This window comes from Lactuca sativa, chromosome 9, assembly GCF_002870075.4.
Source record: "Lactuca sativa cultivar Salinas chromosome 9, Lsat_Salinas_v11, whole genome shotgun sequence".
NCBI classification, from domain to species: Eukaryota; Viridiplantae; Streptophyta; class Magnoliopsida; order Asterales; family Asteraceae; genus Lactuca; species Lactuca sativa.
The window spans coordinates 147,480,051-147,495,943 of record NC_056631.2 but is presented as its reverse complement, the minus strand read 5'-3'; the positions used below and the strand labels follow the sequence as shown (position 1 = coordinate 147,495,943).

General features: G+C 33.6%; 1 protein-coding gene across 1 annotated transcript; it reads right to left on the bottom strand.

Moving 5' to 3' along the window:
* Window positions 1–78: 78 nt before the first annotated feature.
* Window positions 79–6,129, bottom strand: LOC111904777 (leucine-rich repeat receptor protein kinase HPCA1). Its single transcript, XM_023900502.3, has 19 exons — window positions 5,816–6,129; window positions 5,223–5,343; window positions 5,058–5,129; window positions 4,273–4,347; window positions 4,120–4,191; window positions 3,822–3,983; window positions 3,647–3,721; window positions 3,500–3,571; window positions 3,334–3,405; window positions 3,181–3,249; window positions 3,022–3,096; window positions 2,824–2,892; window positions 2,591–2,722; window positions 2,048–2,517; window positions 1,816–1,947; window positions 1,588–1,730; window positions 1,175–1,394; window positions 784–1,016; window positions 79–686 (listed from the first exon to the last, which is right to left on the bottom strand). The coding sequence occupies exons 1-19, from the start codon at window positions 5,895–5,897 to the stop codon at window positions 219–221; spliced, it is 2,814 nt and encodes a 937-aa protein (XP_023756270.1). The 5' UTR covers window positions 5,898–6,129; the 3' UTR covers window positions 79–218.
* Window positions 6,130–15,893: the final 9,764 nt, after the last annotated feature.

Genomic DNA, 15,893 nt, shown 5'->3' with positions numbered 1-15,893 from the left:
TATCCAAGAAACACAGATGATATAGTTAGTGCAACAACAACTTTCTTTGCAATTAAAGAAGAGTCTTATGGGAAAATTTTGCTTAAGTTAACAAATATTTTGCTTGATAGCAAAAAAGTTATCTAAATTATTAGCTCCCAATACAAAACACACCATAAAGTTCATGTACTTTGAATCTTTGTAAATTCACATTTTTACAATCTTATTTCCAACTGTTTTCACCTGCGTAGTTCTGTTTCAAATACATACAAACTACTCGAATCAGAGACTGAATCACTATATGGATGATAAAGGTCCTCAACTTTTCCTATATTTTGGGTTGAGAAAGTAGATGGTGATTCAGCATCAACGTTTACAACAGCCAAATTTATAATAGCCTCAATCTCTCTCACCACATCTCCCATTTTAGGCCTATCAACTCCTAAATCTTGGACACATCTCATTGCTAAATTCACAAATTTGGTCAAACCTCCAACTGTTTTGGATGAACCAAGATATGGATCAAGAATCTTGTGGAGTTCATTTGGAGACTTGTCAATCGCCTCATTAACCTCCCTTACAATATATTTACCCTTGTGTATTGGTGGTCTTGCAGTTAAAAGCTCCAAAAGTACAACTCCAAAACTGTAAACATCACTCTTTTCGGTCAACTTTTGGGTCATGAAGTATTCGGGATCCATGTAACCCTGCATTCAGAAAGGATCAAAACGTAAATACTGTTAACTTCAAGGGTAAAAGTAGACGAGCAACATTAGGCATACACAAATGGAATTTAATACCTACCAGTGTCCCCTTCACTTGAGTAGATACATAATCCTTGGAATCTCCTAACAGTTTGGACAAACCAAAATCAGCAACCTTAGCAATCAGATGATCATCAACCAGAATGTTATTTGATTTAATGTCTCTATGTATGATTGGAGGATTTGCAAGCTCATGCAAATATGTCAGACCTTTGGCAGAATCAAGAGCTATTGTAAGCCTCTTCATCCAATTCAGCCTCATTCCTGACTTCCCTGCATGTACAATTTCAATAACTTTTAGAAGCTTAGCTGAAATATGCATGTTCACAACATCAAAAATGACCTCTTTACATGTGTTTCAGTCGATAATCTTTCATTTTTAATATCACTCCTTTGGATGAAAGGAAAAGCCAAGAAAGATGTGAATCTACCTGAAAGGTTATCTTTTAGAGTACCATTTGAAATGTACTCATACACCAGCATTTGTTCACCTTGCTCATAACAGAACCCCACAAGAGCTACCACATTCTTATGATGAATCCTTGAAAGAAGCTCAATTTCTGTTTTAAATTCTTGAGCACCCTGCAATGACCCTTGTTTAGCTCTTTTGATTGCAACTTCATGGCCAGTGCTAAGAGTCCCTCTATAAACCTGCAAGTCAACATCTTACCCGTTATAGGAATTTGTCACTTACCAAACAATAACACAATAGTTTACATATATGAATAAGCACATATATATTGATCAATAGAGTTGAATGTAACACAAGTATGGAAAGCCTGATCATATATATACCAAAGAAGTAGTAGTGATTTTAACTTAAAGGGATACACCATGAAGATACCTTCCCATATCCCCCAGATCCAATTACGTATTCTTCTGAAAAATTATCGGTGCATCTTTTGAGTTCTTCAAATGAACAAAGTCTTGCTCCTTTCAATTCAGGAACACCACCAGCGTCACTACCATTATCCATCACCCAAGATGCTGCATTATCAAAATATACGTATGTGAACACATGAACTTGTAAAAAGACATGAATACCCTTGTGTTATGATCCAATTCGTCTTACCAAAAGGATCGCTCTGTCTCGCTCGTGTTGCCCGTCTTTTCTGATAGATAGCATAACTTATAGCCAGGCATACGATCACAAAACTACCAACTGATACCCCAATGATAGCACCATGATTCGATGACTTGTCTCCTGTGGATAATCAAAATCAGAAATCGTGTTTCCCATATTTATAACTGTATACACCTTTCAAGATTTAGTGACAAATTATATGATTGAAATGAATAATCACCTTCAAAATAATTAACATCAAGAAAGAAGAAGGGACCAAAGCGTGGGAGAACTATGAGTTCTGCTGGTTGGCGATTGATCACTGTTCCTATTGAAGAGACTTCTAAAAGATTAAAATGATCTTGACCAGAGGGAAAGATATGCAATGTATATTGAAGGTATTCGCCAATAAATGCATTGGAAATAAATATTGATTCTACTGGAAGTTGTTTGCTCCTAAAGGCTGACATCAAAGAATCATTGAGAAGTTTATAGTAGGTGGTGTTATCTAAGTTTGAGAAAGAATGGAGTAAAAAAGTTATGGTTCCTATGTACGGATGTGCGCATGTACAGTTGGGACTTGGCACTTTATCTGAACCGCATCGCACATGATCACAGCCATTTGATGGTGAACGGCTTTGTATATTCGTCTTTCCAGTTGCACAATATCTTCCTGTTGCTCCTCCTTCACACACTGGATTACTTGCAAGACTGGAAAGTAGTAGAAAAGTAAGAATTTAATGGATGGTAAATTGGAAATATTCAAGGCTAATAATGAGCTCACTTTAAGGTCATATTGTATACGGATTTTTGATTGAAGTCAAGAATGGAATTGTTTGTCAGATCAACATTCAAATCACTGTTATAGGTGTTGCCCACATCTAGTATTCCGTTAAGACCGTTGTTGCTTAGCAACCTGTGAATATAAATAAGTTCATGTTCTATTGTTTGGAATGATAAATGATACAATTGAATATGCATATTAACTTGAGTAGCAAGCATGCAGTTGATACTCACAATTTCTCCAACTGAGGTTGGAAGAGAGTTGATGGGATTTCTCCTTGAAGTTGAGTCTTCTCCATCAATCTGTCAGTAGAAGATTAAACATGCTTAATAATAAAGTCCTCCATATTTTACACACAAACACACAGATTGAGGAACTACTTGGACTAGTCTTTCTGGTGAAAGACATGAAATGAGTGAAAGAAAGATTACAATGTTGTCAAAGATGGAAGTTCGGAGAACCATGTAGGAATATCTGATGCATCAAAACTATTATTGCTCATGTCCCTGAGAATGACATCATGATAAAACATGTCATGTTAGCAACTAGAAGATGATGATTTATGAAGTTTAAACTTTAAATTAACTTACACATAAAAGAGGGAGACCATTCCTGTGAGATTTGGAACAGGTCCACTCAGTTTGTTGTTGGACAAGTATCTAAAAATGAATAAATTTCAACCACCAAATAAAAGCTATTATTATACACAACAAAAACATCGATCGACTTCTCTTATCACTTACAGCTTACTAACACTTTTGAGATTCGTGATGTTTTGAGGCACTATCCCATCCAAGGAATTTGAGTCCAGGCGTCTGTGAAATAAAGGAGGGAATTGAAAAAGCAAATAAATTAAATATGTTCATATCTAGCTATAATGTTCAAGGATTATTAAATAATAATGCTTACACTGCCTGAAGAGTACTCACAAGTCCTATCGAGGAAGGAATATTTCCAGTTAACCGATTATTGTTGAATATCCTGTTTGAAAAGTGTACGTATATATATGTCAACCAATGACACTTGAGATATTTCATCAGGTAATGTGATACTTACACATGTAATAGGGTCATATCTGATCTGAACAGTTCAGATCGAATGTCACCAGATAACTGATTATCTGCTAAATGGCTGCATAATTGCCATAAGATTAAGATAACACGAGTGAGAAAAATCACTCTAAAAGTTTAATAAACTGACAAATGTTATATATATAAGATACAAAACTTACAAGTGTTTTGCATTCTTTAACATGTCAAGACCAGGTGCTGTTCCATTAGACACAGGAATGGGTCCCTCAAGCTTGTTACCACTTACATCCAACCATGAAAGACTGCGTAAATTACCAATGGATGGTGGGATAATTCCAGTGAAGCTGTTATTATTCAGACCTCTGCAACACAAGGGATACAAGATGAACAAGAATTTGGAATACTTACAAAAATATTTGGTTTTAAATTAAAAATGGTATGGTAGTTAATCTATTATGATCAAGTGATACAACATGAACAAGAATTTGGAATACTTACAAAAATATTAGTTTCTCGAGGGATCCTATTGTATCAGGAATTGGACCAAAAAAACTGCAACCAACCAGTATTCTACATGCAAGGTTTTGAACAATTAGACAAAAATAAGATGAATTAGGTTGATGCATTTGAGAAGTAAAATTCATTTCTTACAATGTGGTCAAGTTCTTCAAATTCTGAATTGATGGTGGAAGAGGAGCTTTAATTCCTTTGTTGTTGGAAAGATCTCTATAGCCAAAAATTAAATTGAGAAATGTCAAGTTCTAGAAATAATTAATAAGGTTTACACTACATTTTTGGGAAAATGTTATATGAAGTGACTTCAATTTCTCAGCAAACCAATTTTATTGTATAAATTTACACTTTTAACTAAAATTTTAAACTTAGTTACAATTTTGCTCCAAACATTTAAAACTTTTTTTACTATTCTCCCCAAAATTGGTTTTTCTTTACAACGTAACTTTTTTTTTAAAGATTTTTTTACAGATTGTTTTTGAACTTTTAATAAAAAAAATTACACCCTTTTGTACAACCTTTTTAAACCTTTTTTACAATTATTTTACACTCTTTTATACAACTTTTTCATAACGGTTTTTAGAACATTTTTAAACTTTTTAAAGACGTTTTTAAAATTGTGTTACAGCCAACACAAGAAATAAATCGAAACTCATAGACTCAACCAACACAAGAAAATAAATGGTTTGTAAAATGATATTTTATGCCTGGTATAGCAGGTAAAAAAAAGGTTGTTTCAATCTTAATTATTCAATAAATCAGTTTACTATCAACTTAAAAACACTGAAAATAGTTTGTTTTTCCGAAAAGAGTGTTGATCTTAATCAATAATACGAATATCTTAGAAACAATAAGAGGAAGAGAAAACAATGAAAAGAAGTATATATAGGAATATATGAAATGGAAAAGGAAAACATATATACAAATATATCAACTGGGAAAGTGATGGAATGTCTCCAATGTCGTCACTTTTCACCCCCATGCCTGCCAACACTCTGTAATGGAAGGGTTCAAACATAAATTAAAACGAAATAAAGGTTTAGATTTTTCTAAAATTCTGTAATAAGATTGAAACATCTATAACTTACAAATTGGTTACACGTGAGTTTGTGCAGTTAATTCCGTCCCATTTACTTCCACATGGATCTGAACCACTCCAGTTAGGTGGTACGTTCTGCCAGCTAGACTTTATAGCATTTAGCGCACCAACTACAAGAATAACAGAAAATTTTAAGCTATATGTCAACAAAGTAAAACACAAAATACGTTTAAGGTAACATCCATAGTTATGATGTACAACATACATGAGGGGTTGTTTTAATTGGGAATAGAAAGGTTATGTGATGAATAGAGAGGATCTTTGGTTATGATTGTTGGAGTTACCTCAAATATTATAACTCCATTCACCTATAAAGCAAATACTAAGCTATCTTTGAGAGTTCTGATTTAAAAATGTGACAACATTAAGGTAGGGCTATTATATAGAGTTTAATTTAGTTAATAATTCTGAAAAACATAAAATGGATCAATCTAGAAGTTATAGTGTAGAACAATTGATAGTGATCTCATTTCTGAAATGAGGGGAGCATATCAACAGACCATGACTCAAAAGTGCAAGAGAAAGTTAACCATATATATAAAAGTCATAAAAGCTCTACACAAAGATTATCACAAAACTTACCATCATTTCCATCTGTCACACCTGTGATTACCAAAATTTGAGTGCAAACAATCAGCATCCATAACGAAATTCTTGAACCCATTTATCTAAATAAAAACTATATATTCTTCCAGGCTACAATAAGATATTTAGACAGTATAAATGGTCACATTTGGCACACCCACCAGGCCTCACCCTTTCTTCTTCTCATGTTATATATAACCTTGTGTGATAACAGAGAATAAAGAAACAAGAATTGGTCATAGACTCATAGCCACGTAGATCTGTCATGATGCAGCATGCCAGCATCTGATACGAAACCCTACTGTTCGACGAATTTTCCATCTGAAAACTGACAGTTGATAATGAAAAAGATATACAATGCTTTTCAGTTGGTTAGACTTTGTTTTCGATGTTGATATCACTTGGAAAAAGAATTCTATTGGTGACACTTGAGTTTTTCTAATGGATTTGGTAAATATAGTAGGTGATGAATGTCAACTGTTATTATATGTGAAATTTACTAGATTACCCTTCATGTTCAACTACTATATTTGATGGTTTCAATACGGTAAATTACATAAATAGTCTTTTTATTACATTGTCAATTGATTTGCTTAGAGTTTGTAAGAATAGACAAAAAAGATGATGTCGACTCCTCAGTGTTTTTTTTTTCATAATTTTTTAATAAAGTAATTTAGTATGGTATAAATACTTGGTCAAGGCTCAACGGGCTGGACATTCTATACCTACCTTATATAATTTTATGTGAGTTTTGTACAAGACGGTAGTATTTTAAAAAATTATTTACCAATGTGTTGTAGTTCTAAATTTAATTATCAAAACGTAGTAGTACAGTTTTTAACGAACTTAATTGAAATAACTCTTAATCTTGGGATTTTCGAACATGTGCTCCAAGTGCACACATAAAAAATATTAATTATGTGGAGTATTACCAAACCATGATGTATTCTCGAAGAGAGATACAGATAAAAATATTAATAATGAGTTGTCAATTGAAATAAAAAAGAAAGGATATTGATAAATGAAGGATGAGAGAAAGAACGAAAAAGAATATTGATGATAATTCCAATATGTAAGGTCTTTGAGTCATCTCAGAAAAAATTTGTGTAATTGTAACACCAATGTTCCATGTATGTTCAATTGTGACTCAATTCTTTAAAAAGTTTGCAAATATGGTCCCGACACTAAGCATACGAGATAGGTATGTCAGGCGTGTAAGTAAGGATCGTGAATCCCTTGCGTATGCTAGGCATATTGCTTCAGAGGGCAAACCCTAATTTTTAGGGTTCGGACCCTATTTATAAGGGGTTTCCTCGGTTCAAATCCAATGGATTTTGATGGAACCGGTCCAATCCAATCATCCGTTGGATTTTGGATTTTATCAATTGATCTATCCAATTTAATATAAAAAATGGATCCAATCCGATTCAATTGGATGTTGGATTGGATCGATTTTATCCATTGGACATTTTTGATTGGTTTAATCCATTTGGTATCCATCATCCACTGAATTTTAATTATTTTCTATTGAATCTTTATTACTAATAAATGAAGGCTTTTTTTTGTCATTTGTCAAACTCTCATTCAATTTGCCACATGTAATTTTTCTAAGATTTTTAAAATTATTATTTTTCACTTGTCATTTTTTAAGGATTTCACATTTCTTAAAATAAAATTTTAATAAATTCTAATGGGTTATATATGTAAGGTTATCATTCTATTAATTTGAATATATATTCTCATAAATGCTCCAAACGATTTGATTTCTTTCATAAATGCTCCAAAAGATTACATTTTGTATGGAAAAGCATTATTTTATAAAATATTTAATGTTTATATATTTTCATATTAAAAATTTACTTTTAATAAACCCGTATAATATACGGGTCTTACACCTAGTAACCAAATATAACTATGATAACTAAAAATAAAATTGCACATAATTATGCTAAATAAGACTAGCAAAGTAACATTAACTTTAAGTTTTCAACTTAACTTTTTTATTGAATATGTAAGAATAGTAATCGGATTGGATAATAATTTTGGATTAAATTGGATATCGAATTGGATTGGATCATTTCGGTTATCCATTGGATTTTCAGGATGATCCAATAATCGATCCAATCTAATTGGATTGTCAAATTTTGCATCCGATGCAGTCCAATTGTAATTGAATATCCAATCCAATTGTTCATTTTTTAATTGGATCGGTTAATTTCTGTACACCCCTACATATTTAAGGATCATTATGGCCTTACACCCTTTCTTAACTCCAGCCTCCACCTCTCTTAGCCTCCATTTCGAAACCTTAATTGAGCGTGTGTGTTTTTAATTCTTAAGAGGTTATTTTGGGTGTTCTTGGAGGTGAAGGAAGACTTTTGGAGCTGTGGTGTTTCACTCAAGCCTTTGGATCAAGCAATTACTCTCCCTTATACACCTTTTAGAGGTATAAAGCTCCAACCTTGATGCATATTTCTTTCGATCTAGCTTTATTGTAAGATTTGTTCATTAATGGTCCCATAGTTGTTGGGTTCGAATTTAGTTGTGAGGTGTTGAAGACATTTGTAGCTTGTTAAGATTCAAAGTCTGTATGTTAGATTTGAATGTATGTATTTTATAAGGGTAATTTAGTTATCGAAGCTTTCAAGTTTACGCCCTCACGTATTTTTTGTCCACGTCAGTTGTTCCTATAAATCGGGAGTAGTACTAGGGTAAGAGTAACGAGTGTAGAACTTTTGTGCACTTTACTCCCCCATTCTTGTACTCGTACTGAAGTGAGAATAAGGCCAAACAGATCTTATTTACATTTTGTCATCTCGATTAGATATGTACTCTGATTTCATTCACTTTACTCGATTTATTCAAACTATATTTGATATCAGAGTAGGATTCTGTCTAGTGATTTCTGGTTTTTCTCTCGGTATCAAAAGTTTTTGAATCGCGATTCTTGGTTCAAAAGTTTTCCGCATTTTTGATCAAAAAAGTTGATCTAATCATTAGATTTGATTTGATTCTATGCTTTGTTTGTCCAATCGATTATTTTATGATCTTTTTCATAAAGATTCATCCATCAAATTCCAGTTTTTGAAGCTTTTCATTATTCCAGTACATAAAATAGTGGCGAACTTCAATATAAACACGATGTCTGGATTTTCTCATCTTCTTGGATCATCAACCAAAATTCCGATGCTAATCCCTACATACTATGAACAATGGGCCGATAGGATGGAAGATTCTCTGAATGGGATAGACGAAGATCTATAGCGATGTATCAATAGTGGAAACTTTCGTCCATCAATACTTGCAGAAGTTGGAAGTGCTGGTTCATCTGCTGATGTTGCTACTCAAGCTAAAAAACATAAAGAAAATGACAAATGATGTTTGCATGAACTATGTGGTGCTCTTCCATCAGTAGTTTACAACTATGTTCGTGGATGCAAAAAGGCTAAAGAAATTTTGGATACTTTGAAAGACAAGTATCAAGGGAGTGAGAAGACGAAGAAAAGCTTGGTTAAGCAGTGTCTACTTGAATTAGGAGAAATCAGACAAAAGGAAGGTGAAAATGTTTAACTCTACCATGATCGTCTTAATGAATTAATCTTCAAATGCAGTTGGATATGGGGTCAATTGTTCTAATTTTGAATTCAACTTGACCTTTCTGATGGGACTTCGAAAAGAGTGGTGAAATATCAGTCTTATGATCAAGACTTAACAAAGCTTTGGAAACTACTCTCTGGATGATCTACAATATTCTGAGAGCTCATGAAAGTGAGATTAATGAAATAGCTGAAGAAATGAAAATGAGTTTGGGAGGTCCTCTTGACTTAGTTTCAAGGTATCAGGGAAAGAAACCGAGGTTGTGTCTGCTGAGAATGAAGCTTCTAATAATGAATGTTTTATCATAAACTTGGATGACGAAGTTGTGGCGTATTATTCGAATAATAAAGTCAAGAAGTATTACAAAAAGCCATTCAATCCGAAGTTTAAAGGAAGTGATTCCAAAGGAAACTTATCTGGGAAGAATATAAGAGAGTAAACGAAGGCCGAGAAGAAAGAAAACAAGTATGAGGTTGAGAAGCCAGAAAAGAAATTGAAGGGTGACTCTAGTTTCGATTGTCACTACTGCAATGGTGTGAACCATATGGCAATCGATTTTATGTTAAGGAATAAAGAAGAGAAGAAGGCAAGGGTGAAAGATGAAGCCTATTATGTTAAAAGGCTAGACGAAGTGAGGGCTACGATGAAAGGGATGTCTTTGGTTGCAAGAAGAAGTGGCGAAGGGATGGTACTTATCAGATCTAGTCATCTAGATCAGATGATGAGGAAATGCGAAACCCCACTCATGGAGCCCTGTATGAAAAGTATGAAGAGGGAAGTGAGGATGAGAAGAAGGTGACAGGAAAGTGTTTCGTTTATGTTGGTGCTGACAAGTCTCCAATGACTTTGAAGGTATGTTCTCTTCTCGAATCTTTTGATATTCCTTTCAGTTCATATAATGCTATTCTATCTGACTTCGATGATACTATATCTTACATTAATGACATGCTTATTTTTGTTAGTAGTGATGCCGAGAAATCAAAATCTTTACTGCTAGAATCACAGAAAAGGTTGGTGTCGAAGAGAAGTAGAATAGACAACATAGAATTGAAATTAAAGAATGTTACGTGTGATAGTGATAATTTGAGGATAGATAATTGTATTTTGCTAAAACAACGCAACATTTATTCTAACTCGGCCAAAAGACTATATGCTAAATTGACTGATTTAAATCATTCATCGGACATAAGTAAAGAACAATATAAGAAACTTTTTCTCTTTTTAACATTCAAAAGGGAAAAGGTAGATTCAGCTTCCTATGACTGTGAGAAAAAGATTTCTGAGTTTGACAAGGTCCCAAATGACTCATATGCATATTGTAAAGCCCGCAGATTCGGGCTAGTCAATTTAGAGACAATGAGCGTTAAAAATGACATTTTGATAGAAGATCACCAAAGTTATAGAATAAGTCACATGGATTTCATACATATAAACAACACTGAAATCCAACTTATAACGAAGAAGTTATAACCGTCGAAGTTTTGCAACAAATCCGGCATGATAAATTACTTTTTAGCCTTAGCAATCTAAATGAAAGTCGTAGTATATGTTAAACCAAGAACTTACATAAAAAGAACATCTAAATCATGTTTCGTTTGAGGAAGTTATGATTTTTCTAAGATTTGACATAATAGTTTGTAGTCCAAAACTCGAATATTAGATCGATCGATTTTTAGCCAAAATGATCTAAATGAGAATTAAAGATCTCATTAATAGGTGTAACACAATAAAAATACAGTAAAAAACGGAGTCCGCATGTAGAAGTTATGAATTTTACATGGTTGTTAACAATGTAATCTTCTCAGACTGTTAAACTTAAAATCGGTTGTGAATTAGCCGATGAGATCAAAAGGAAAGTTTTAGATCTTGTTAATACCTACGCGTAGATATAAAGAACGTCAAAAACAGAGTTGGTATGTGAACATTATGATTTTTTTTAAATAGGTTGTTTTACATGCGTCCGGTGCCACATGTCAGCACCAGGCTTCGCCTTGGTGCCTACGCAAGGCTCAAGATGTGAGAGGCATGTCGCACGACGTAAAAGGCCCGCAGATAGCCTATAAGTAGAGGCGCAAATCACTCGTTTTCATCACACTAACCATTCTTTCTCTCCCAATACCAACAAACACTTTCTTCCATTCCTTAGCACTTCCCAAGTGTTGGAGGCGAGTTGCGGAGCGCCAAAATGCTCCGAGAAGAAGAGCTTTTAGCGTAGAAGTTCTGCCCCCATAAAGCCCGGTTCCCAGCCAAACCTCCTAGTAAGTGAGTTATGATTACCCTACTTTAAGTATAACTTATGTTTAAGTTCAATATCGTTAGTATGAACTTATAAACAATATATATATATATATATATATATATATATATATATATATATATATATATATATTACAAAATATAATATACAAAGTGCTATTGTAATATCTTTTAACTACTCGTGGTACGGGGAATCTGGTTTGAAGGGCCGCATAGGGTTGTTGGATTTCAGACGTGCTTAAATGGCAAAATGGTCCGGTCCTCCGGTGTTTCATGTTTGACCCTGTCTATACATAGTGGTTGAAAAATATTGTTTAAAACCTATATAACAATATCACTCGTAAATAGTCACAATAAATATTAGACTAAAATATAGTCGTAATGATACTAGGTTTCGTCGAAGGAAAATAGAATTCTTAGAAGCGAAGCGCTGCCCGAATTTGGAATCATCACTTTAAGTTATGATTTTTCTAAAGATTCAGTATAGCAATAGACAGCTAAAAACTCGAAATAAAGATCAAGCGATATTTAGCAGACACAACCTAAATGAGAATCGAAGGTCTCGTCAATAGCAATACAACGGTAAAAAGACAGACAAAAACGGACGTCGGATGAAGAAGATATGAAATTTTAACGGAATTTTCATGTCCCGACACGTTCAAAATATAATATAATATAATATTAAAAATAAATTCAAATTTAGCTGACGGAGTCTAAATGAAAGTTTTAGAGAATAATCTCACCTACGCGTGGATATAAAGAACGTCAAAAACGGAACTCATCTGCGAAAGATATGGATTTTTGAAGTTCGGAGCACAAACTTCGAGGATTTGACTGCATTCACGACGTGAACACAGTGTTCACGACGTTAACTCAGTGAACGACGCGTTTCGAGCCTAGAAGAAACGTAAATCCTAAGGGATGACCATGATCAAAGTCATGATGTGAAAATATATGGTTCACGACGAGAGAGTCGATTTTTTCGCCAATAAATAGAAATAGAGCCCTCCGGATTTATGTTACAAATTCCCACTCTCATTCACTCTCTAACCTCTCTTAAGCCCCTCTAACACCCCCCGAAGTCCTGGTATCATCCCCGACACCCGAAGCAAGTCCCGACGCTCCAAAATTCCTAAGAAAATCATATTTTCTAGTTGAAACTCTGCCCGCATAAAGTCCGGATTTTAACTAAAATCGTCGGTTTCGTCAAAGAAAGTTATATATAGAAATGAAGTGCTGCCCGAATCGACATATCATTATTCGGTTAATTCACAATGAGTTCAATATATAGGAACAATTGTATGTTATATGTTATATGTGCTATGTGATTTTATGTGTTATCATCTCGTGTTATTATTTCCACTATTTTGATAGCGAAGTTGTACCCTTGACCACGAAGTGTATGACATAAGCATCACTTGGGTAAAGGTATGTACCCTTTGGCTGTGTAGAGCATGTCTCGTAAGAGAATGACTTCTACCCCTATAGCATTAGCAGAAGGTTAGATAGGGTTGAAAGCCTGAAATCTTCCAAAATGATTAAATCAGAAAGTGTATGTCTTCTGTGCCATTTGGGCCAAAGTGTTATTCATGTACATCAAGTTTGGAAATAGTTATGTCTCATCGATTGTATACCATTTGAATTAGATCATCGATTGATATGGAAAGCTTGTCGCATGATTCACATATGCCTTTGTTGTTCCTTGTTCCTCTTTGCTTCTGCCATATTGAAGTATATATATGGCATAACGTTATATTGTATCTATTATTGAACTTACTAAGTGTCACCGCTTACCCTCTCAATTTTTAATAACTGCAGGAAATAAGCAACCAGTATAGTTATATACTGACAGATGAATTGTGAATAGTTTTAAATTATTGTATTTTGTACTCATGTATGTATATGAATAATAGATTCCTGGGTAGTTATGTAATATACAACACTTTATAATAGTGGGTTTGTATCTAGTCGTTTGTAAACAAAAATTATCAATGTAAATTATTATCTGTGAATATGCATGTAGCATGTTTTGGAGTAATAATGTTTCAATTATGAAAGCGAGGGTTTTTCAATCATGGTATCAGAGCAATAGTTTAAGTGAACTAAATACCACGGATTCGTAATTAGACTTAAACCGTTGGAAGTTCAATATATGAACAGATTCATAGTAAGTATATGGATATAAACTATAGGAAATACTTAAGTGGGGTATTGGGTAGTGATAAACCCTAGTATTCTAAGATATTAATTTACTTCAAAATTTTCAGAAAGTTAGTTTAAGTGAACTAGGAATTTTGAGAATTTCTAGACTTAAACATGGATAGTTAAGTGATGATCATACGATATGTATCTAGTATACTTTAGGTTGAATACCTAATGGACATACGCACTAGAATATTAAGAGGAGATATGCCTTATATTCTATTAAGTGCTAAATGATAAATGAATATAGCATGCCTTAGGTTTCTTACCTATATTACTATTACTTGAGAAAGTTTAAGGTCTGTTACCGACCTTGGTTTAGAAGAGAAAATTTTATGTTCGGAATTCTAAGAATTTCCGTATTAGAATTTATGAAACTTTCGAAGTGATAAAGAGACTTGTGATAGTTGACATCGATAATTTTATAGATAAACGATCGAGGGATATCGTAAAATAATATTTATCAAGTGATATCGTAAATAGTGTATTAATACCAATAGAGTGGTATTGTACATTTAAGGTATAAATTTGATGAACTAATAACACCTTTAGAAGAATGATGTGCATTTGAAACACATTTGGACGAGATAAATGTGTTGGTGCAATCCATGTATTGTTCCACCGCTGTCTAGATTGAAGTAGTGATTGTTTATACAGTCGGAAGAACCGAAGATGGTGATCAATACTTCTGCAGTATCGCAATTGATGTTGTACAAGATTTAGAAGAATTAAATGAAGATCAAATGAAAGGCTGATGAAGTTTTCAGACTCAATAGGACAAGACTTTGTCTAAACATTGTGATGTAGCATGTAGTTCAAGTAGTAACCCGATACATGATGTTCAAACATAGTATTTAATAATAATGAGTGACGATTGACTTCTATCACATCCTTATGGAAGTTCCATTGTCTGTTAAGCCGACTTTAACATACATGATTAAGATGGTGAATTAATTCATTTAGTGGTAAAAGGCTAAGTAACTTACTTGTCTATGTAAGGTAGAATGCTTAGTTGAAGAAGCAATACACTCATAGTATTGTATGAGAAGATATGTTGTAGATAGGAATGACAGAGAACCAAGTTGAAGCTAGTAGAGCTTGTTGAGATGCAGCTATAAAGTGGATTTCATAAGATAGACTCCTATGAAGTTAACTTAAAAGATACACCTATGAGAAGAAGACTTACTCATATAAGGAATGACGATGTCATGAAAGGATAATGAAATGAACAAATATGCATGGTGACTTGCATCAGTTAGAAGAGGATGCATGAAGTTGGAAACCGCTTATCGCCACACTGCTAGAGTGAATTTTTGGTGTAGTATGTCGTGTAGAGTAAACACTACCCAAGAAAAGAATTTATATGAAGAATTGGAAGTCAAATTTCTATCAACCTATGAAAAAGTATTAGAATATGCTAGATCAAGCATATATGTGAGAAGAGTTCTAGAAGACGAATTTAGGAAATCTAAATATGTTTGATAGAAATGCAAAATCCCTAGTTAAGTCTAGGAGAAATTGTTGTATGTACTTGTTTGAACACATTCATTTGTGAGAAGTTGCTTTGTGATTTTGTTTGGTAACTTGGAAAAACTGTGAGACAATACTTGGGATGAGTATAAGTAGGTGTGAATGGTAGTAGAGGCCTATACTACCGGAAGCATAGGACTCACACTTTGATCAGGAAAGTCACAAGGTTACCAAGAAGCTAGTAATTGATTCCATTTTATTCATGTATATTGTTAACATCGTTTCGGTAATGACTAAGAAGATTATTGTTTTTCCGACCCTAGTTGTCATATCAAATCGAGTCTGATTAATATAAATCTACAAAGTGAGTTGATTGGTTTAGAGAACCATATCTCGTGTAGTGATGAAATTTCACTCAGAAGATAGAAGAAGGATATGGTCAAGGTAGTCGATAGAAATATAACGATCTTCATTAAAGGATTGAACAACCATTAGCTAGAGATGTTACCTGTTATGAAAACAATGAAGAATTTAGTTATCCATGAAAGGA